The 21,394-nt window shown below is 50.2% G+C and overlaps 4 protein-coding genes across 17 annotated transcripts in view; 2 read left to right on the top strand and 2 right to left on the bottom strand.

Annotated features, from left to right (window-relative positions):
- Positions 1-7,855, top strand: part of TESK2 (testis-specific kinase 2) — a 110,960-nt gene extending 103,105 nt beyond the window's left edge. For 5 of the 6 annotated variants that reach the window (XM_005881254.2, XM_005881255.2, XM_014529214.1 and 2 more), the window contains 6 exons: positions 4,179-4,261; positions 4,507-4,591; positions 4,821-4,904; positions 5,125-5,211; positions 5,897-5,996; positions 6,270-7,855. In XM_005881254.2, the coding sequence (XP_005881316.1) occupies positions 4,179-4,261; positions 4,507-4,591; positions 4,821-4,904; positions 5,125-5,211; positions 5,897-5,996; positions 6,270-6,988 (1,158 nt within the window). In that variant the 3' untranslated portion in view covers positions 6,989-7,855. The remainder of the gene's footprint in view (positions 1-4,178; positions 4,262-4,506; positions 4,592-4,820; positions 4,905-5,124; positions 5,212-5,896; positions 5,997-6,269) is intronic. The other variant, XM_014529212.1, reaches the window with a different exon arrangement.
- On the bottom strand, positions 7,845-11,660 carry TOE1 (target of EGR1, member 1 (nuclear)). Of its 2 annotated transcripts, none has more exons than XM_005881256.2 (8): positions 11,490-11,660; positions 10,563-10,705; positions 10,435-10,475; positions 10,189-10,285; positions 9,704-9,862; positions 9,189-9,448; positions 8,844-9,003; positions 7,845-8,762 (listed from the first exon to the last, which is right to left on the bottom strand). In XM_005881256.2, exons 1-8 carry the CDS (start codon positions 11,533-11,535, stop codon positions 8,142-8,144), a joined length of 1,527 nt encoding a protein of 508 aa, XP_005881318.1. In that variant the 5' UTR covers positions 11,536-11,660; the 3' UTR covers positions 7,845-8,141. The 2 variants fall into 2 exon arrangements, with proteins under 2 accessions (XP_005881318.1, XP_005881319.1); XM_005881257.2 differs by lacking the exon at positions 11,490-11,660 and adding an exon at positions 11,008-11,205.
- A 68-nt stretch (positions 11,661-11,728) lies between these two features.
- On the top strand, positions 11,729-19,432 carry MUTYH (mutY DNA glycosylase). Of its 8 annotated transcripts, none has more exons than XM_014529217.1 (17): positions 11,741-11,818; positions 14,187-14,333; positions 15,059-15,179; positions 15,703-15,851; positions 15,945-15,984; positions 16,106-16,179; positions 16,316-16,357; positions 16,441-16,512; positions 16,591-16,704; positions 16,786-16,883; positions 16,966-17,110; positions 17,189-17,252; positions 17,429-17,620; positions 17,724-17,860; positions 17,944-18,096; positions 18,247-18,288; positions 19,234-19,432. In XM_014529217.1, exons 3-17 carry the CDS (start codon positions 15,065-15,067, stop codon positions 19,363-19,365), a joined length of 1,569 nt encoding a protein of 522 aa, XP_014384703.1. In that variant the 5' UTR covers positions 11,741-11,818; positions 14,187-14,333; positions 15,059-15,064; the 3' UTR covers positions 19,366-19,432. The 8 variants fall into 8 exon arrangements, with proteins under 8 accessions (XP_014384709.1, XP_014384703.1, XP_005881321.1 ...); XM_014529218.1 differs by having other exon boundaries at positions 11,773-11,830; XM_014529223.1 differs by lacking the exon at positions 14,187-14,333 and having other exon boundaries at positions 11,729-11,830.
- A 694-nt stretch (positions 19,433-20,126) lies between these two features.
- The window catches only part of HPDL (4-hydroxyphenylpyruvate dioxygenase-like), a 2,096-nt gene continuing 828 nt past the window's right edge, over positions 20,127-21,394 (bottom strand). Inside the window, exon 2 of the mRNA XM_005881282.2 lies at positions 20,127-21,393. Within this exon, the coding sequence (XP_005881344.1) occupies positions 20,521-21,393 (873 nt within the window). The 3' untranslated portion in view covers positions 20,127-20,520. The remainder of the gene's footprint in view (position 21,394) is intronic.

Below are 21,394 nucleotides of genomic sequence, written 5' to 3'. Positions count from 1 at the left end.
CTTAAACAGTCTCTGGGGCATTTAGGAGGGCAGTTCAGTCTCTGGCCTCCCTGTGCTGTGTTGGTTTTATTCAGTGCCAATAGTGACTCTGCAGTTGCTCTTGGAGACTTCAGGAAGTGCTCTCAGGTGTCTACTCTGGCCCAGTTTTTTGTTTTTAAATAGATTTTTATTGATTTCAGAGAGGAAGGGAGAGGGAGAGAGAAATAGAAACATCAATGATGAGAGGGAATCATTGATCAGTTGCCTCCTGCATGCCCCCTACTGGGGATTGAGCCTGCAACCCGGACATGTGCCCTGACTGGGAATCAATCATGACCTCCTGGTTCATAGGTTGATGCTCAACCACTGAACTACACTGGCCCAGGCATTAAGTGGTTTTTAGTATATTCAGCCAACACCACTATCTAATTTCAGAACTTTTCATCATTCCAAAAAGAAACCCCCCTTATCCTATTCCCCTCTCCCTTCAGCCCTTGGCAACCACTAATCTATTTTTAGTTTCTATGGGTTTCCTTATTCTGGACATTTCATATAAATGGAATCATATAATTTGCTGGCTTTTAAATAGGGGAGTATCACAGTTAGGTTTGCATTTTATGAAGATCATGCTGGCAGGAATGAGGAAGGTGGATTATGGAGATCAAGCCTGGACCAAGTTAGAAGAGTATTGCAATATTCAGGGGAGGAATGAAGAGGACCTGAACTAGAGCAATAGTAATAAGGATGAAGAGGGAGGGACTGATTTGAAAAACATTTCGAAGAGAAAATTAGGTGGAGTAAGAGTAAAAATCTAAGATAAATCCCAGGTTTCTAGCTTAGCAAACTGAATGGAAAAAAGGCAGTACCAGCTGACATAAAAAAAAAAAAAATAGCTTGAGTTTTAGTTCTTGGGAGAAAAGTTGAGTTCAGGTTTGCATGTGTGTAATTCAACATGGCAATCCAGAAGTTGTCCAGAAATAGACGGGCTGTCTAAATCTGCAGCTTGAGGATCAAGGTCAGGGTTGAGGACATACATTTGGGAGCCATGAGCACAAAGGTGGTAATTAGAAAAGAAATGTAGGATAGCCTCCACAAAAGAGCACAAGAGCTGTAGGCCTAAGATAAAACCCTGAAAGCAATCATCCTCATCGGATGGGAAGAAAAGCCTGCAGTGTAGTCTGCAGAAGAGCCAAAGATAGACAAGGAAATCCAGAATTATAGTTGTCATAGAAGCCAGGAGCGCCTGGCCAGTGTAGCTCAGCTGGTTGAGCGTTGGTTGGCCTGTGCACCAAAAGGTTGCTGGTTGCTAGTGCAATTCCCCATCAGGGTAAATGCTCAGGTTGGGGGCTTGATCCCCCAGTCAGGTGCATGCAGAAGGCAACTAATCAATGTTTCTCTCTCCCTCTCTCTCTAAAATCAATAAAAACATTAAAAAAGAAAAAGCCAGAAGAGAAGAATAAAAAAGGAATGGGAGCCCTAACCGGTTTGGCTCAGTGGATAGAGCATCGGCCTGCGGACTCAAAGGTCCCGGGTTCAATTCTGGTCAAGGGCATGCACCTTTGTTGAGGGCACATCCCCAGCGGGGAGTGTGCAGGAGGCAGCTGATCGATGTTTCTCTCTCATCGATGTTTCTAACTCTCTAATCCCTCTCCCTTCCTCTCTGTAAAAAATCAATAAAATATATTTTAAAAAAAGAAAGTAATGGGAGTGGCTCAGTGGTTGAGTGTCAACCTGTGAACCAGGAGGTCACAGTTCAATTCCTGGTCAGGGCACATGCCTGGGGTTTTGGGCTTAATCTGCAGGAGGCAGCCAATTGATGATTCTCTCATCACTGATGTTTCTATCTCTCTCCCTCTCCCTCCCCCTTTCTCTCTGAAAAAAAATAAATTAAAACGAAAGGAATAGCCTCTAACTAGCCTCTAATAGCTAATCTCTTAGCTCCAGTACCACAACTGATTATTCTCTACATGCCTAGTACTAACACAATTCCTGATTGATACCTAAAAACACTGATGGAAATGACCAGCAGTGTCAACAGCAGGAAGATCAAGTAATAGAACTTATTGGGATCTTTCATAATAATATTTCTAGCAGAAATCAGTGAAGAATTAATGGGAGATTCATAGTCATGATAATTGTGTGAGATGTGCTTCTCACAAACCTTATTATGACTTTGGCACATTACCCTTCTGATGTGAACTTAGGGGGGGAAAAAAGAATGAGAGATAAGGAAATAAAAACAGCAGGTGTTGCCAGACAAACCTCACTAGCCTGGGCCCTTTTACGGGCAGGCCCAGGAGTTTGTTGGAAAACCCTAGGGGCTAATTCTGGTCAGAGTTCCTCCCCATTTTGTTTATCACCTCAGATTCAGACTCCTAAAATTTGGTTCTTTTGGTTTTCAGTATCCCATCTTTGTCTTTGGCTCTAATGCCTGGTTAGTGGCTGTGAATGAGCTTTAAGAGGGGCAGTGGTCACATTGCAGATCAGAGGCAGATGCCACCTTATCCCATTTTGTAAGGCTCTGATCATCCCTGCCTTAGCCATTTCTCAGGCGCTCAGAGAAGCTACTGTGAAGTCACTTACTCCTGAATGGGTGATTTGCAGTGAATGAGCAGGTCTCCATGAATGTGAAGATGGAGCAGAAACGGAACAGCTTTGACAAGGCAGTGCACTGTGGCCAAACTCTGTTCCTTATTTGCTGCTCCCAAGCTGTATTTAACAAGGTTGTTTTTGAGGGCTATAAAACAAATAGTAAAAAGGACTTTAGACTGAGCCGTGGAGAAAGGAGCCCGAGCTGTTAGTGAAATAGGAGGAGAGAGAAATAGGTGACAGATCTGAGCTGCCACTGCCTCACAGACCAGTGCCCTAAGCCTGGGCTTTGGCTCTCTAATAGTCACAGTGGCTTAGGGCCCCAAAGACATTCAAAGTCAATGAGTTGGGGGATGCTGAGCCAGCAGGACTGATGGGAGGGCTAACACCAGAACAGGCACAAGGATGCTCCTACTTGAAAGCTAGAAATGATACATGTCTCCCTGGTATCCAGGGCAGGAGAGGATGTGATGAAATCACAAGCTTATTCTACTTCATGGAAAAAGAGAATATAGTGTAATTGCATCAAGGTCAGAGTAAGGAACTGATTTGTACCTGGATGCCAAGGCTGGTGAGGAGGAGGGAGGGCTGGTTTGGGTCAGATAGGGCCTTGCTGGCCCCAGAAATGTCCCTGTGAGCCAAGGATCCCTACTCTCTGCTGCCTCTGGAGAAAGTGGGTAGAGCAGAGTGGTGTAGGACTATTTTGAATGCAACTATTTGAGGAGAGTTCGTTGCTTTGTATTTATTTACAAGCTGTTTGGGTTTATCCTTTTTTCTGGAGACAGTAGCAGTTGTTTAGTGAGCATGACCTGAGCCTCTCTTATGAGTTGAATACTGTGAGGAACCAGAACTTGTCCTGAGGAGCTGATAGCCTGCTAGACTTTAAGAGGAAGTGGCATAGAGGAGGAGTTAAAGGAGTTGAAATGAGAAATAAAGATGAAAGCTGGAGAGGACAGGACTGGAAAGGTATCTTGCCTTAAAACATATAACATTTTGAGGTGAAAAGGAGAATTGGGAGAACACCAAATGGAACAGAACAATATAAGCATGACCTTGCCACTGGCTGGTGTAATGGGATATCTGAACAGGGCTTAAAGGCCCTGTTCAGGCTTCACAAGTCAAGCATGTCTATGAAAGTCTGGATGAAGATGTGTGCAGTCGGGCATCAGGGGCAGACAGGAGCTGGTGGGGAGGTAGGCAGTTGGTTTAGAGCCAGATCATAGACTTTTAATACCAGAGAGGTTATTTGTGATCCTGTGGGCAGTGAAAGTTAGTTTATGTTTGGGTACTTGTTCTATGCTTGTATTTCTTGGCAAGGTCTTTGGTCTGTACATTCTGAAGAGGGAAGCCAGGGGCCTGATTGTCTTCCTCACTAGATTGTTAGCTCCAAGAGGACAGTGGTTTCTGTTTGTTGAGGTATCTCTGGCCGTTAGAACCTTGCCTGGCACATAGAAAGTAAAGATAAGTATTTGTGTTTGGAGCGTAATACGAATCCTAGGGCAACCACTCAAGATCCAGGCCTACCTCATCTCACATGGCTGTCATGGTAATTTTATGGATGGCTGGTCCTCACTTCTGAGCCACACTATCTTCTTCTTTGGGAACCCTAGAACTGCCTGATAAAGAGGGATGAAAATGGTTACTCTGCGGTGGTAGGTGACTTTGGCCTGGCTGAGAAGATCCCTGATGTCAGGTGAGTAGCCCTAATGGGTACTGGGGTTACAGAAGCGACTAAGGCAAAAAAACAAAAAAAAACACCCCAAAACACTCCTGCTTCCTCCCCAGAGGCCAGGACTTGGTCACAGCTCAACCTCAGCTCCCTAAATTTGGTCATTTCTCGTCTATACCCATACTTGGGGGAGAAGAATTCCCAATATTCAGATATCCTATTATACCAGCCAGTGGCAAGCTCATTTTTTATATCATCTCACCCTACAGCATGGGGAGGGAGAAGCTGGCTGTGGTGGGCTCACCCTTCTGGATGGCACCTGAAGTTCTCCGAGATGAGCCCTACAATGAGAAGGTGAGTCTGGGGGTCCCAAGGCTTGGTTGTCCTTAGAATCCACTCTTAGCAGTGTCCAGGATCACCCTTTATGTTTAGGGGAGGATCTACAACCAAGAGCAGGGCTGGTACCTGGCAGCTACCCAGTGAATGAAATATGGGCAGTAGAGTCTAGGCCTGTGGACATGAGGGGCAGAAACCTCACTTCTCAGCCCACTGAAAGGGAAACTGAGGTCTCACTACCCATCAGGCGGACGTATTCTCCTATGGTATCATCCTCTGTGAGATCATCGCCCGTATCCAGGCTGATCCGGACTATCTTCCCCGCACAGAGGTGAGCTGCAGGCATGGGGATCAGTGCCACTGGGGTGGGGCTGCTTTTGAGGTTGTGGAACCATTTTGTTCTTGGGGTGGAGTTGCTGAAACTTAGTATATGTGGCTACTTCTCAGGGGCAATTCCCAGCCTCTCCTTCTGAGCAAGCCAGGATGGATGGAGGGATTAATAACCTGTCTACCCATGTCCTCTGTTCCCTCCCCCCCACACCCATTCACAGAACTTCGGGCTGGACTATGACGCTTTCCAGCACATGGTGGGAGACTGTCCCCCAGACTTTTTGCAGCTTACCTTCAACTGCTGTAATGTGAGTGTATCCTCCTGCCCCCAGCTTTGGTCAGGGGCTGGGTTCACCTGGTTAGAACTGTAGAAAGCCTAATTAGGGGCCTCATTTTCACTGATGAATGACAATGCTCGTGGCTCCTCCTCTGGAGGCCTGCCAGACTCTCCAGAGCCCTGGACCAAATAAAGGAAAATTGCTTTGTAATATCTGCTCCTCAGCCTGCAGGGTAGACCCACCACCCCTTGCCTTGGGTGTTGGTGGAGCTCTGGTCAGGTTTTAGTTAGACTGTGGATCCAGCTGGTCCTAAGGCTGATGGGAAAGGCTCTTGTTAGCTTTCATTTTATACAGCTCTGAGGCTTGACTTACCTGTTATGACCAAGGAGTAGATGGGCTTTGTCTAGGTAGCCTCGAGAAACACATTAGCAGCAGAACTCAAGAAAGAACAAACCAATGTGAGCATAACCTGTTGGAGGGTTCTGTGCCAAAAGAGGATAAGGCACAGAAAGATTACTGAGACAGGGGAGGGTATTAGACGATAGCATCTTCCTTGACCTTAGCTCTGGGAATCATCCTCAAGGTCTGCGGCCTTCAGAAAAGGTCTCTTAGCTGCACATCTGAGTCTTAAAAGATGCTAGAAACAGACTAAAATGCGATCCTTGTGGGTGGAAGGTAGGAGGGCAGGGCTAATCGCTGCTGTGGATAACTACAGATGGACCCCAAACTGCGCCCATCCTTTGTGGAGACTGGGAAGAACCTGGAGGAAATTCTGAACCACCTACAGGAGGAAGAGCTGCAGCCCACTGCTAAGGGTAAGAAATTAGGGTTGTGGGGTCTTCCCCTCTAGGGCTGTGAAGGCAGGATCCTATGTCCAAACGAAAGGTGCAGGGATGGGGGACATGGGAAAAATACTGAACTCCAAGAGTTGTGATTTGGTATGCTGCCTCCTTCTTTCAGTCTGTTTTCTCACTGGTGAAATGGGGACAACAGTACCTACTTTGTTTTCCCAAGAAAAAACACTTAGTGTAGTGCTTGTATTTGTTATGACTAGTGCAGTAATCCTGATTTGATGTACTGTCCTTCAGGACTCCTGGAGAAAGGACCTGGGATGAAGCGACTGAGCTCACTAGATGAGAAGATCCCTCCCAAGTCCCCACGCCCAAGACGTACTATCTGGCTGTCTCGAAGCCAGTCAGACATCTTCTCCCATAAGCCCCCACATACAGTGAATGTCTTGGACCCCTACTACCAGCCACGAGGTGGTGCTGCCAGCACCCCCAAAATCAACCCTTTCAGTGCTCGCCAGGACCTCAAGGGTGGCAAGGTCAAGTTCTTTGACCTGCCCAGCAAGTCTGTTATTTCCCTGGTATTTGACCTGGATGCACCAGGGCCTGGAACTTTGCCTATGGCTGACTGGCAGGAACCCCTGGCCCCACCTGCTCGCCGGTGGCATTCTTTGCCTGGTTCACCAGAGTTCTTGCATCAAGAGGCCTGTCCATTTGTAGGCCGAGAAGAATCACTGTCTGATGGGCCCCCACCACGTCTCAGTAGTCTCAAGTACAAAGTAAGAGAGATCCCGCCATTCCGAGCATCTGCCCTACCAGCTGCTCCAGCCCATGAAGCCATGGACTGCTCCAGTTCCCAGGAAGAAAATGGTTTTGGGCCCAGGCCTCAGGGGGCCAGTCCATGCCTTGCAGGTGCCTCTGAAGAGATGGAGGTAGAAGAAAGGCCAAGAGATTCGGCTCCAGTCCCCTTCTCTGTCTCAGGCAGAGGCCTGAAAACCCAGGGAGAGCAGGATGGTTGAGGGGTTAATCCCTGTCTCACCATGGGGATGGACCTTCAGCTGAAGCCACAGGGCCCCCTTGGTGCACAGCCTTGACTCTTCCCTGGAGCCCACAGAGCAGGCAGGCTAGGCCAAGTCAGGCTCAACTTTGGGGCTCCAAGTGCCCAGTGACTGTGAGAGGGGAGGCAGCAGTGAGAAGCCTTCCTTGTTGGGGCCAACAGCTGATTCCAAGCCTCTGAAATCCTGCAAGGAGCTCTGGCTCCCAGCTGACCCACAATGCGTTTCTGCAGACAAGACCAGAGGACTCCTAGTTCTAGTTTGAGCTGGCAGACTATTACCCCAGGTTCTTCTTCCACCCCAGGTCTGTCTCTTGCCCTTCCCCGGGGCATATAAGTTACTGGATGGAACGTGGAGCTGACCAGGAGGCCGAAAAGGGCATGGCTATTTCTCAGACCTAAAGACTGGGGTACTTCTTGCCAGTATGTCTAAGACACTTGAATAATTGCTGTTTGCACTTACTGCACAGTCAGACCACGTCACTACATTTCTATGCAAGGGGAGGACAAGGCAGCGTGGTGGTCATGGCTCTTAGCTAACCTCTTCAAAGATCTTTTCCAATTCATTAACCTATTTTCATATTTATGAAGGGAGTCTTAATGTTCTGCCCTATAAGACTTTCAACCTTGTGGTTGGGAGTGGGGCTGGTTTTGTAGGCCCTAGGGCCTGCCCCCATATATTTGTCAACATGTGATACACCCAATTGGTTAAACGGTTTATACATGGACTGATTTTCTTCCTTCCCTGCTATGGCTGGAGCTACGGGAACAGTCTGTCTTTATAGAGCCGCAATAAGAAATAACCAAAGATAAAGCTGGTCAAACATTTTCATAACTTGTTTCTGCTGATTTTTTGGTAAAACTTTCCCAAGACACTCTCAGACTTAAAAATAAAGTTGGTTACTACAGGTGCTGGTCAGCCTTCTTACTTGTACCATTGTTTCTCAGCCTCTGGGGTAAAGAAAGTCCAGAGCAATGCAGCAGTATCTCTGTCAGGAGCCCTCCTCCCCAACTCTGTAGTAGTTGGGAGCAGGACATTCATAGGCTAGAGGGACCAGACCCCTCTGCTCTACCCTCAGCTTCTCTTCTTGGGCTCTGGGTGCTAAGCAGAAGTTAGGTCAGCTGCTGCCCCAAGCCAGCTTCATCTTCTGGTTGTGGGCTTTGGAGGAACGGGAGAACTGGCTCTTGGCCACCGTGAGGGGTACAGCTTTGCCACTCAGGTATACCTTGTTGTGGCATTCAGGTAGCCAGGGTCCAGAGCTACAGGGCTGAGGTTCTTGGCTTACTCCCATGTAGGCCATTACATAACCTGTCATAAAGGCATCAAAACCAGCCCGATGCAATCCATCCCCAGGCACTGGGTTAGGACTGGCTTGACTCCCTGGTGCTTCTAAGGCAGCCATGTCAGCTGTCTCAGGCCTTGTTGCTTTAAGTCCCATCTCCAAGTCATTTTTGTGATCTTGCTCAGAGCCAGGCTGGTTGCTAGTCTTGTCCTGAGCCACCTCCTGCTCAGTTTCCTCAGCCTCGACACCATCCCCACAGACCTGCTTGGTGGGAGGACCATCCTCGGCTTCCCCACAGCTCTGTTTCCCAGGCAGGCCCAACAAAGCCCTCCGTCGTTTTTCCTTACGTCGTCGCCGTCGCCGCTTATCCTTTGTGGCAGCTTCATCAGTGTCAATGATAAGGTCAATATCATGGGACCGAGAACACTGTGATCCCAAGGGGCACCAGCCATAGGCCTAGAGGCAGGAAAGAGGCTTAGAGAGGGGTTCCAGGTATCAGAACCTTCCCTCCCCCAGGAAATGGGTGGGAGTTCTCACCGAGAAGTTATCACAGATGATGGTGGAATGAGGACGGTGGGATGTAGGGGGCATACAGCAGCGGTAGTCTACATGGGCCCTCATGCTAGAAGGATAGTTGCAGAACTCCAGGATAAGGTGTGGGCTGCCGGCTGCCCGCTGCTTTCCATTTTCCCGCTCACTGAAATAGCGCAAGAGGGTATTGGTCCACTAGCATATAAGCTCCATGCGAACAGGGGTTTTTATCTGTTTTGTTCACTGCTGAATCCCCAGCACTAAAACAGTGCCTGGCACATGATAGGCACTCAATAAATATAAAATAGGTTTATACCAGGCCCCACCGCTTCCCCTCAACCAGTCCCTCACCATTTCCGGAAGGCATATTCTAGGTAGGAGGCCACAAAGCGGGCATGAAACTCAGCAGCATATTTGGTGTCATAAATGCCAGCTGGGAACATTTCACACAGGTCAGCAGTGAAGGTTCCCAAGCTCTCAGGCAGATGTGCATAGAAATTCTGGTACAGGAACACCAAGTCTATGAGACCATTATGCAGTATCAGGGGCCGGCGGGCCCGGATTAGCTCCAGGAACAGTGTCCTCACCGACTGGCTCTGGCTCTCATCGCCCTGGTTGGAAAGAAAGGGGTCATCGGGAAGGGCAGTCCCATACGGAGCCTCTTTCACAATATATTTATCCCGAGCTCCCCCACCTGGAAAGCTCTTCCTCAGCACCTAACCCAATGCTCTTCACCCACATATTCGTCTTATTTCCCCAGCCCTGTCACTAGTGACTCCCTAAGAAGCAGATCCTCCCACACATCCAGCCTGTGGTAGGAAGAAGATGAAATCACAGAAGAGGCAGTCTCAAGGCTGGAGACCTACCTTGTCGTTGCCCTTATGGTATGGGATACCCTGGGCATACTGCCTGTTAAAGTTGAAGCCATGCTGTACCAGGAACTGCACAGACTTTGGTTCTATGACATACTCTTCCACACACAGCAGGGTCAGATTGAACACCTGGGTCAGGTATGAGTGTTCACCCTGGGAGAAAAGGAGGGTTCGCTACATCAAAACCTAACATGTGCCCGGCCAGTGTGGCTCAATGGTTGAGCATGGACCCATGAACCAAGGTTCATGGTTCAATTCCGGGTTGCGGGCTTGATCCCCAGTAGGGGGTGTGCATGAGACAGCTGATCAATGATTCTCATCATTCATGTTTCGATCTCTCCCTCTCCCTTACTCTCTCTCAAATCAATAAAAAACGTTTAGAAAACAACAAAAAAACCTTACACATAATGTTCCCAGGATCTCAACCCTCCTCTTTCCCCCAGCCACAAACCTGGGAAGGGAATGAAATCAGCACATACCTTGTCTGGCTGCTGCTTGAAGCAGGCGAGGCCCAGGGAGAGGATAGAACGGGTCCTGGCAGCATGACACACAGCCTTATAACGTTCTTCGATGCACCTTGGGGTTGGGTTTGGGGGTGGCTGTGGCTAGGAGTTAGCCTCATGAAGGGCCCAAACCACCCAGGGTGACTTCCACTCCAGGGCTAAGGTTTGCCCCCACTTCCCCTCATCAGGGTTGGAACTAAAGAGATCACAGATTATACTTACGGGTTCAGCAAACTCTTCCTATCCCCAAGCCCACTCAGTTCCTATGGGTGGTTAAAGGGAGAACTGAATTAGGTCCCCAACACCAGCCCTTTCACAACCACCTGCCCTCCCAGTTCCCCAACCCTCACCGTGTCTACAGCCACGAAGCTAGCTGTCTTTATGGCCAGCAGAAGGGATGGCCACATCTCCTTAAAGTTGTCACTTTGCACATCCAGCACGGGAACTTGTACTACCAGCTCTTCCCCAGGTTTTGTGCTTTTGCTGACACTATCTGGGGGTAAGGAGAACAGAATAATGGAAGTTAATGATCAGGCAAGGGGGACGGGGAGTAGATACCAAGCTAGGCCATGGCTTGGGGGCATTTTCCATGATGGCAAGAAATGGCAGCTTTCCCCCTCAAGCCTTTGTATCAGCATGCTCTACACACAGACCTTGGAGTGAATAGTGCCCTGAATTTGGGGAGAAAAAGCCTGCGTCTTCCAGGGGCTTATGTTAGACTTTGGGAAAATCACTTCTCCCTCAGCATCACTATCTGTAGAAGGTGAAGTTTGGACTAGATGATCTGTGAGGTACCTTTTTCCCATGTCCTGCAGGAACTATTTGTTACGGCTCCAGGAGTTGAGCTCTTTTAATATCCCATCAGGCTCCATACGACTGTTCCCTTGGTGCCCTAGCAGCCACAGGTGGCAGTAGCCTGTATGGCCCGGAGCCCAATAATAATTAGGCCCCAGAGATAATGCCCTAGACCTGGCTTCCCAAAATATCCCACTTCCTTTGGACCACAACTCCCAACCTGCCCCACTTAACAGAGAAATGAGTTCCAGACTACATTTCCCGACATGCCCCCTAACGATCCTAACTGTGCTCCTAACACTCCAGGCTTTTGCAGCCCGAGCCGCGGTGCACACTGGGACTTGTAGTCTCCTCGTGGCTAGTTAAAAAGGGAGAAGTTAGTCCTCTGAAACTTGAGGTCGTTTTCTAGAACTATGAGCCAGAGGCCTTCCCCTCCCCCAGGGTGCACAGGCTTTTAAGTCGGCCCCTGAAAAGCCACTCACTGTCAGAGATCGCTGGAGCTGCGCCATCGTCACTGTCGGCTGCCATGACACCGCGCGGCCCTTGCCTGACTAGTCGGTGGCAAGAAACGGCAGGACTTCCGCTTTGTCTCCTGGCGCGACTATTGAGTTCGGGGTAGGGGCAGGCTCTCGCCTCCGGAAGTCACTGTGGGGCTGGAGTTCCGTTCAGACCTCCGGGGTCTGGCGCGCGAGGAGCGGGTTCGGAGCGTTCTGGGATCCTATTGGCTGTCACGGTTCAGCTCCCCGCCCGGATTGGCCGGAGCCACGCCCCCTGGGAACGTGGGGTATTTGGACACGGGAAAACGTGGGAGGTAATTCTTCGTGTACGTTCGTGGGGACGTGGGAGTGAGCTTTACGCTGTCTTCAGGGACACGGCTCGGGGTAGGGGTGGGTGTCCGCAGAGGAGGTGGCGCTGCCAGAGCTAAGCTTAAAGCAGCCATAGGAGTTAGTTAGACAAAGACCGGGGAATGTGGGGGAAAGATGTCTATTCTGGGAAAGGGCGAGTTCCCCGGGAGGATGGAACTCACTGCGTTCCAGAAAGTGAAAGGCGGGCAGGAGGACTCTAGCCGAGGCTGCAGAGGGCTTAGAGCGATCCACTAGCAGGGAAGCTTTTGAAATAATCCAGTCAGGTGACAAGAATGACTTGCATTAGGCTCCAGCAGTAGAGACGAAGAGGGACACAGTGTAAGCAACTGGGAGGTACCGGTGATGTAGGTGATTGGACGGGACTCCTGCTACTGCGAGGTGTGCCTACCAGAGACCGCGCTTTCCCTAGAGCTGCGTTCCCATCCTCTCAGCCCAGCAAGGACTCAACGCTTTCTCCGTGGTTACTCACTGTTCCTTGTTTACTTTCAACCTTTCTACTGAGTCTTCATCATTATTCAGAATTGTTTGGATTTCTCCTACTCTTAAAAATAAGAAAATCCTTTCATCCCATGAATTAATTTAACAAGTACTTACTGTATACAATTTACCTGGCACTGTGCTCAGCTCAGAGGATACAGCAGTCACCAAAACAGACCCAGAACTTGCTTTCATGGAGTCAAGCTGGGGAAGTGGACGCTGATTAAAGAATCACCAAAAAAAATGTGAAATTGTAATTGGTGTAAAAGCAGCAATGGAGAAAAACACAAGAGGGTAGGACTGGGGGGCCTGATGTGGACAAGACCTGAAGAATGAGTGGATGTTAGGTAAAGCATAGGAGAAGAGCTGTCCAAGTAGAGGAAATGGATTGGGTCAGGCCTCAAGGTAGACAGACACTTGGTGGATTGAAGCATCTATTTCAGGCAAACATGGCTGGAGCATAGTGATGAGGTGATGAGGCAAACGGGGCCCTGGAGCCTACAAGTCTTATATTAAGAGGATTAGCTTCTAAGAGCAATGGGTGTGACAGCCAAAGTCCTCCAGTGGCCTACAAGGTATTTTGCGATCCTGTGCCCCCTTCTTTAGCTCTCTGACTTTATTTCCTGTCCTTACCCCCTCCTCATTCTATTTTAACCACACTGGCTTCCTTATTATTCTACAAACACACCAGGCACCATCCTTAGGGCCTTTGCACTAGCTCCTTCTTAGTGTGCCTTTCCCACAGGTATCCACGTGGCTAACTTCTTCAACTGCTTTAAGTCATTGGTCAAATAACACTTTAACAAGGCCCACCAGGACCACATTTCTTTAAAATTGCAACATTCCACCCCCTCCCCATTTGTTATCCCCTTCACCTGCTTTATTTTTTCTCCTTATGCTTATATTTATCACCTAATATCCTATATAATTTACTTATGTATGTTATTTATTGTCTGCCTCCATTAGAATATAAACCCTGTGAGGGCAGGAACCTTTGATGTTTTATTTAGTGAAGTACCTAAAACTGCTTGACACATAGTAGACACTCCATAAATATTTTTCAGTGAATTAATGGGAAGCTATTGAAGGTTTTAAGAAAGAAAGTGCTGTTATCATGTCTTAAAATATTGCTTTATGGAGAATGGATTGTAGAATGAATTATGGAAGGAAGTTTGGCTATGAAGGAGAGAAAAGTGGGTCTTGTGGAAGGGATTGGAGGAGCAGGACCCTGAGCTCAGACAATTTAGGAAGAGGGACCTTTCTTTCATAGAAGGAAAGTGAAGATGGAGGTAAGTTTATTTCATTCATTTTTTTTTCCCCTCAAGAAGGAAGCAAGCTCTTTTGATGAAAATGAGGTGATAAAGTCAAGAGTTTGAGGAGAGAGTTTGAACCAGAGGTTCAGCAGGGACTTCGGTATAGCAGAGTGCAAGAATGTAGACTCTGGAAGCAAACCTTTTGGGTTGGAGTGAACAAGTTGCTTAATATCTACAAGTCTCAGTTTCCTCATAACTGAAATGGAAGTAATACTAGAACATACTTCATGGTATCATCAGGAGATTGAAAAATCTGGTAAAGCACTTAGGGTCTGGCGTATAGTCAGCACTTACTGTTAGCTACATTTAACTATTAGGAAAAGGCAGCTACAAGTACAGTAAGGGAGAAATGAAGATCAACCGGATGCATTTTCTCTTTGCTAATGGTCAGCTGGCTATGATTTTCTAGATCACAAAAGATTAGGCATAAAAATAGCTCATCTCTCTCCCCCCACCCCGACTTGACATCTGCTCTCAGGCAAATCTTTTCCCCTTTCTGAGCCTTGGTTTCTCCTTTCTACAGAATGAAGGTTTGGACTAGATGACTGTTAAAGACTGCTTCACTGTAAACGTGCTGCGTCTCTAAGCAGATAACCCTCCTACCCACGCCCGTGCTCCTAGACACATCTAAAGAACCCCTGTCCACACACGTAGTCACAATAAGCATCAGGTATACACAGGTGCTCCCACACAGGAAGCTTTTGGTCCTTGACCCAGCCCAACCCTGGCCTCTTACTCTGTACGTCTCCAGGACTATACTAATGCTGGTCCCTCTTAGGCCATTTGGAGAAGCTCAGCCCTATTGGTCATACCTCAGGGCCACAGCCAGTCAAGAGCAAGCCCATGAGCATCTAGAGCAGTGGTTCTCAACCTTCCTAATGCCGCGACCCTTTAATACAGTTCCTCATGTTGTGGTGACCCCCAATTTCATTGTTACAAATTGAACATAATTAAAGCATAGTGATTAATCACAAAAACAATATGTAATTATATATGTGTTTTCCGATGGTCTTAGGTGATCCCTGTGAAAGGGTCGTTCGAGAACCGCTGATCTAGAGAGTTGTTTGTTTGTTTTAGAAAATATGTTTTTATTGATTTTTCAGAGAGGAAGGGATTGGGAGATAGAACCATTGAATGGCTGCCTCCTGCATGCCCCCTACTGGCTCCTGTATACCCCTACTGAGGATAGAGCCCACAACCTAACCTGGGCACGTGACCTGACCAGGACTCGAGCCAGTGAGTTCAACCACTGAGCACACTGGCCAGTCTAGAGAGTTGTTGAGAAAAGCTAGACACTGTGAATGGTGTAGGGACGGAGGTGGCTCCACCCGCTACAGGGCCCCAAGATTCAGCCTAATTTTGACTGACTACTTTGGCTGGGCCTTTGTGTTCTAGATCGTCATGAAGAAGCCACGCGCAGCTGTGGGAAGTCGTCGCAGGAAGCAGACATCCAGTGGGGAGGAAAGGGAGAAACATGCCCTCAGCAGCAGCCAGGCCAGGCCTACTATCCCTGATGGTGAGGAACTCGGACCTAGGAAAAAACTCATGGGCTGGTTTCACTGGCTATGAAAGGGGGCAGATTCAAGCCTGAAGGGACTAATTAAGGATCTAATTCTGACTTTGCAATGTGATTTTGGGATAATTGCTCTGAATGGCTGCTTTCTTACCAGTGACATGGAGCAGTAGTCTGTGCATTTTCTTCCTCATGTGGCTTTCATGGGATCAAATGAGTTGATCTGCCTGAAAGTATTTTGTAAATGGGAAATCCCTGCACAGGTATGTTATGCTTGACTGAAACTGTTGGATTTTCATTATGACCCAGAGAAAAAGGAGCGAGCAGTGCCACTCTGGGAAGATTAAGGCTAGAAACTTGGCTAAGGCTACACACAGCTAGATAATTCTGGACTGACTCCAGGTCAAGGGGTCAGGGGTGGGGGGAGCCCTAAGTGGAAGCAGACTGCAACCAGGCTGTAGTGTCCCAGGTCCCTGGTGCACAGCCTGTGCAGGGACAACTCCTGAGTTTCCTGAGGCCCCAGCAGGCCAGGCCAGGCGTCAGGAGGAGGTGGTATTGCAGGCCTCTGTCTCCCCGTACCACCAATTCAGAGATGCAGCCGAGGTCACCGTCTTCCGGGAGAGCCTGCTGAGCTGGTATGACCAAAAGAAGCGGGACCTGCCCTGGAGAAGGCGGGTAGGCAGGCAAGGGTCAGGGACAGGGACCGGGGTGGGAGGCTAGTGCCCAGCCCCCTCCACACTAACTCCCCATCTGGGATTGCGTTGGCAGGCAGAGGGTGAGGTGGACCTGGACAGGCGGGCATATGCTGGTGAGTACATCTCCTGAGAACAAAGCTGCTTTCTGCCCGGACACCCTCAGATTGGAGTCAGGGCTATGGGCTAGGAGCAGGGCAGGTCAGCAGTGTCCTCATGCCAACCCCTCTTCCCCAGTATGGGTCTCAGAGGTCATGCTGCAGCAGACCCAGGTTGCCACGGTGATCGACTATTATACCAGATGGATGCAGGTGACTTCAGGGAAGGAAGGGGAGGGTGATGGGCTAGACCCCAGATGAGAGCCTGTCTTTGGGCTGGGGGGAAAGAAGGCTTCTTTTTCCTCCCTCACCCTTGACCTCTCTATTTTTGCCTGTCTTCTGGCTATAGAAGTGGCCAACACTGCAGGATCTGGCCAGTGCTTCCCTGGAGGTGAGACCCACCCTAGGGGAGGGGGAAATGAGGACAACAGAGGACTGAGTGCTGATTTCTCTGACCTCTGACCCCACCCACAGGAAGTGAACCAGCTCTGGGCTGGCCTGGGGTACTACTCCCGAGGCCGGCGGCTGCAGGAGGGAGCCCGGAAGGTAAGGGGATAGCAGGGAGGGTGGGATCCCCAGGCCCTCAGATGTCTCCTAACCTTGAACCTTTCCCACCCCAATCAGGTGGTAGAGGAGCTCGGGGGCCATGTGCCACGCACAGCAGAGACCTTGCAGCGGCTCCTGCCTGGCGTGGGGCGGTACACAGCTGGAGCCATTGCTTCCATTGCCTTTGGCCAGGTGAGCCCATAGTCCACTCCCATTCTGTGCATGCCCACTTTCCTCCCAGACCAGGCTGACTCCTGGACTCCTCTGTGTCAGGTGACCGGTGTGGTGGATGGAAACATAGTGCGGGTGCTATGCCGTGTCCGAGGCATTGGTGCCGATCCTAGCAACACCTTTGTCTCCCAGCAGCTCTGGTAGGATATTGGAGTAATGCAGGACATTGGGAGGGGTGCCTCCAAAGGATCTTTGGCTCACAGAAATGTTCCCTTCTGGTAGGAGCCTAGCCCAGCAGCTGGTAGACCCAGCCCGGCCCGGAGACTTTAACCAAGCAGCCATGGAGCTGGGAGCCATAGTGTGTACCCCGCAACACCCACACTGCAGCCAGTGCCCTGTCCAGAGCCTGTGCCGGGCACACCAGAGGGTGAGCCATCTGGGGAAGGGGCAGCGAGGTCCTAGGGAGTCCCCCGTGCACCGTGACTTCCTTCCCTATGTCTGTCAGGTGGAGCGGGAGCGGCTTCCAGCCTCACAGAGCCTGCCAGGCAGTCCTGACGTGGAAGAGTGTGGTGAGTCTGGTTCTAGCCCCAGCCCTTCCCTGCACGGTCACTGAGCTACCTGGGAAGCCTCATTCTAGTTCATCCTACAACCTGTTAGATTCTGCACAGCCGGGCCAAGACCTGCTCTCTGGGCCTGGCACGTAAGCCCACTTGGCCTGAGTGGGGCTTGGGATCTCTGTTCCCAGCTCCCAACACTGGACAGTGCCAGCTGTGCGCACCTCCTACAGAGCCCTGGGACCAGACGCTGGGAGTGGCCAACTTTCCCAGAAAGGCCAGCCGTAAGCCCCCCAGGGAGGAGTGCTCTGCCACCTGTGTTCTGGAGCAGCCCAGGGCCCCTGGGGGTGCCCGGATTCTGCTGGTGCAGAGGCCCAACTCAGGTACCTGGATCCTGGGAGTGGAGGGCAGTGGTGTGAGCAAAAGGGGAGGAATGGAGGAGTCAACAGCTAAGGCCTAACTCACACCTGCTGACCGCTGTCTCAGGTCTGCTGGCAGGACTGTGGGAGTTCCCATCTGTGCCTGTGGACCCCTCAGGACGGCATCAGCGCAAGGCCCTGCTGCAGGAACTGCAGAACTGGGCTGGGCCCCTCCCAGCCACCCATCTGCATCACCTAGGGCAGGTAAGTGAGCAGTGAGGGGCCAAAAATGACGGCTTTTTCAGCCACATCCACGGGCCTGTTTCAGCCCCTTGGTCCTCCCCCAGGTGGTCCACACCTTCTCTCACATCAAGCTGACCTATCAAGTATATGGTCTGGCCCTGGAAGGGCAGGCCCCAGTGACAGTCACAGCACCTGGCGCGCGCTGGCTGACTCGGGAAGAGTTTCACACCGCAGCTGTCTCCACCGCCATGAAAAAGGCACTATCTTTGTTGTCTTTGTTATGCTTCCTACATGTTCTGCATGAACCTATTACCATATAAACAGGAAAAATAATAGTAAAAAAGGACAGGGTTCTGGCTTTGGAGGAAGATGCCAGCCCTGCACTCTCCCCCTCTCTTCTTGGCTAGGTGTTCCGCGTGTATGAAGGCCAACAGTCGGGGACCTGCAAGGTGAGTCCCCTGGCCCTCGCCCAGCCATCTCTCTCCCTAGGCCTGAATCCACAGGTTTTCAGTGAGTTAAGGGACACATTTGGGTGAACATTGTCCACTCCGAGTTTCACCAGGGGCGAGGAATCACCTAGAGACCTTACAGTCTAGGGTCCAGGTGGAGAGGGAACAAGAGAAAATGATGGAGACAGTAGTGTCAGATGTGTGAAATGTTTGTACTAGATTTTGTTGGATATGAGGTGGAGAGCTCTCAGGTCTGTCTGGGGGGAAAGGATCAGGGAAAGGCTGCTTGAAAGAAGTGGCTGGTAATGTGGGTCCTAGAAATGAATCATTTTTTTCCAGATTTGGGAAGGAAATCAGCAATAAGGATGTTCTTCCAGGCCTAAGAATAGTTTAAGTAGCCCTGGTTTGTGTTGCTCAGTGGTTAGATCTTGACTCGAGCACTTAAGGATTCTGGTCAAGGGCATGTACCTGGGTTACAGGTTTGATCCCCGCCCCAGTCGGGCTTGCATGGGAGACCGCCATTCAATGTTTTCTCTTTCTCTCTCTCTCTCTAAAAATCAATGGAAAAAATATCCTCAGGTGAGGATTAAAAATCAATGGAAAAGGCCTCCTCGGGTGAGGATTAACAAAACAATAAAAGGTAGTGTAAGTAATGATGGGCACAATGCAGTCTGCGTGCGTGAGGAACTCTGAGCATCTAGCCGGAGCAATCAGCAGGGCCAGGAACACCAGCCCAATGAAGCATGTTAGGTGGAGAGAGGAGTCGGATTTATATTTGAGGAAGATTACCTTGGACTGCCGTTTAGAGAGTTGATGGAAGAGGCAGATCCTGGAGATAGGTTGGAAGCTTTCCTGCATTCAGGCTAGAGTCAGCTAGAGCAGTGGAGTGGGGGTAGGGGTGAAAGGAGAGTATTCTTCACTGCCCCCTTAATGCCTTCTAAACAGAGTTCCAAAAGATCCCAGGTGTCGACTCCATCCAGCCGGAAAAAGCCCGCCCCAGGCCAGCAAGTCCTGGATCGTTTCTTTCGGCCCCATATCCCCACAGATGCATCTAGACTCAACAGTGCGGCCCAGTGACACATCTGGAAACGCCCTCCCCTTGAGAATCCTGTTTTTTAATAAAGTACTTATTTTTATAGTCATTTAGAGACTTTCCATCCTCTGCCTAGCCCCCTTCCTCCTCATCTCTGAGGGTTCCAGGAAGTGGTCAAGTCCTGCTTGGCCCTGACTTCCTCTGGCTGAGCTCCCAGCCCGCCCTGGGCAGATAGAGGAGCATGTTCTATCCAGAGTGATCTGCCCCCCTCAGCCCCCAGGAAAGAGGGAGAAGGCAGCCGCAGGAAGACCCTGCCAGTGGCTGATACCCACACCTTCACTCCAGGTCTCTGGTTAGTTCTGTAGCAGTGGTATCTCTCTAGAGCAGCGGTTCTCAACCTGTGGGTCACGACCCCTTTGGGGGTTGAACGACCCTTTCACAGGGGTCGCCTAAGACCGTCGGAAAACACATATATAATTACATATTGTTTTTGTGATTAATCACTATGCTTTAATTATGTTCAATTTGTAACAATGAAAATACATCCTGCATATCAGATATTTACATTACGATTCATAACAGTAGCAAAATTACAGTTATGAAGTAGCAACGAAAATAATTTTATGGTTGAGGGTCACCACAACATGAACTGTATTAAAGGGTCGCGGCATTGGGAAGGTTGAGAACCACTGCTCTAGAGCAAGTGGTTTGGCTCAGCCTTGACCTAGCCCCTCCCCCTTGTGTGGCTGCTCCTGAGGGAGAAGGGAAAGAAGCACAGAGAAAGATTTATTCTGTCTTAAATTCCTACCTCAAATAAGAAATCATTTATTTAGGGATCAATTACCTATGTAGTGAATCAATACAGAAAAGCAAGGGGTTAATAATCCTAAAATTGGGAGTGGGTGAAGGGAAATGAGGTCAGAGAAGGACATAAAAGTCTTCAAGAGTATTGGTTATGTTCCATTTCCTAAAGGAGTTACACTCCTGTATTCTTTATTTAGATATAGACTGTAAAAAGTGTTTTATAGTTAAAAGCAAACTTCTTTGGACCCCAGTGAGAGATTCAACTTCTGGCAGGTACTGATGAAATGGAGGCCACACCTGGCCCCTAGGGACAAAGCCTTATTCCACCAGGCCCTGGGCTGAACTCCCCAGACCTCCAGGACAGGTGGCTGCCAGCTCTGGCTTCCTCAGCTTCCTCAGTCCCTGGCAGCTTGCTCCTCCACGGACTGCCACAAGGCCCGGATGTTGCCCTGGCCAAAGCCTGTGGCCCCCTGCCTCTGAATCAGCTCCAGGAAGAAGGTGTCCTCTGCAAAGAGCGACTTGGTGAAGACCTGAAGCAAAAACTTGCCTTTCTCACCGTCTAGCAGAATTCCCTGCAGGGCCAGCTGGTTGGGCTCATGGCCTGCAGCTCGGATCTGACTTTCCTTGCCGGGCTGCTGGTAGTAGGCCTTTGGAGGAGTCAGGAGCCGGCCCCCAGCCAAAGTCACCCCTTCAGTGGCTTCTATGATGTTTGGTGTGTACAGTCCCACGTGCTGCAGGCCTGGTCCTCTGTGCTGGGCCAGGAACTGCTGCACCTGGTCCAGTCCTCTGGCGGCCCCGGGCAGGGACTCAGCCAGCACAAGGGTGGGGACAGCACTGCATGGCCGGGTCTGCAGGGCAGTGAGCCTCAGCCCCCCTTGTCCAGACCCCGCTGTCACCTCGAAGCCCAGCTCTGGATCCTCACCTGGGCTCAGTGGCAGGTGGTGAAAGCCTAGACAGTCGTGGAACCAGCGCACCAGTGTAGGGGAGCTGCCGCGGGTGCAGGCCAGGGTCAGGTGGTCCACGTGGCTGAACCATCCCGGGCCGGTTTTGGAGGACAGAGGGCGGAAACCGGGCAGGAAGGGTCCGCGGTAGCCGGTGCGCTCCAGCAGCGTCAGGCTGAGGTTGCCTGCGGGCGAGCGGACCACGGTGTAGGTGGCAGCACCCAGTGCATCCTGCACACGAACAGGAGGCACCAGCACGCAGCTGCCCTTTGCCGCCAGCGCCCGGGCGGCTGCACTCGCGTCCGCCACATCAAAGCACAGGTTGGTG

The sequence above is a fragment of the Myotis brandtii genome, unplaced genomic scaffold (assembly GCF_000412655.1).
Source record: "Myotis brandtii unplaced genomic scaffold, ASM41265v1 scaffold674, whole genome shotgun sequence".
NCBI lineage: Eukaryota > Metazoa > Chordata > Mammalia > Chiroptera > Vespertilionidae > Myotis > Myotis brandtii.
Note: the sequence above shows the minus strand (reverse complement) of the source record. Positions and strands in the feature narration are given on the sequence as shown.

Coding starts and splice junctions, on each gene's coding strand:
- TOE1 (XM_005881256.2), bottom strand. CDS start 11,535: ATGGCAGCCGACAGTGACGATGGCGCAGCTCCAGCGATCTCTGACA. Junction 10,706..11,489: donor AGCTCCAGCGATCTCTGACA/GTGAGTGGCTTT, acceptor CCTTACCCCCAG/ATAGTGTCAGCAAAAGCACA. Junction 9,449..9,703: donor ACCATAAGGGCAACGACAAG/GTAGGTCTCCAG, acceptor CTTTCCAACCAG/GGCGATGAGAGCCAGAGCCA.
- MUTYH (XM_014529223.1), top strand. CDS start 15,065: ATGAAGAAGCCACGCGCAGCTGTGGGAAGTCGTCGCAGGAAGCAGACA. Junction 16,705..16,785: donor CTTCCATTGCCTTTGGCCAG/GTGAGCCCATAG, acceptor CCTCTGTGTCAG/GTGACCGGTGTGGTGGATGG. Junction 18,097..18,246: donor TCTCCACCGCCATGAAAAAG/GCACTATCTTTG, acceptor CTTCTTGGCTAG/GTGTTCCGCGTGTATGAAGG.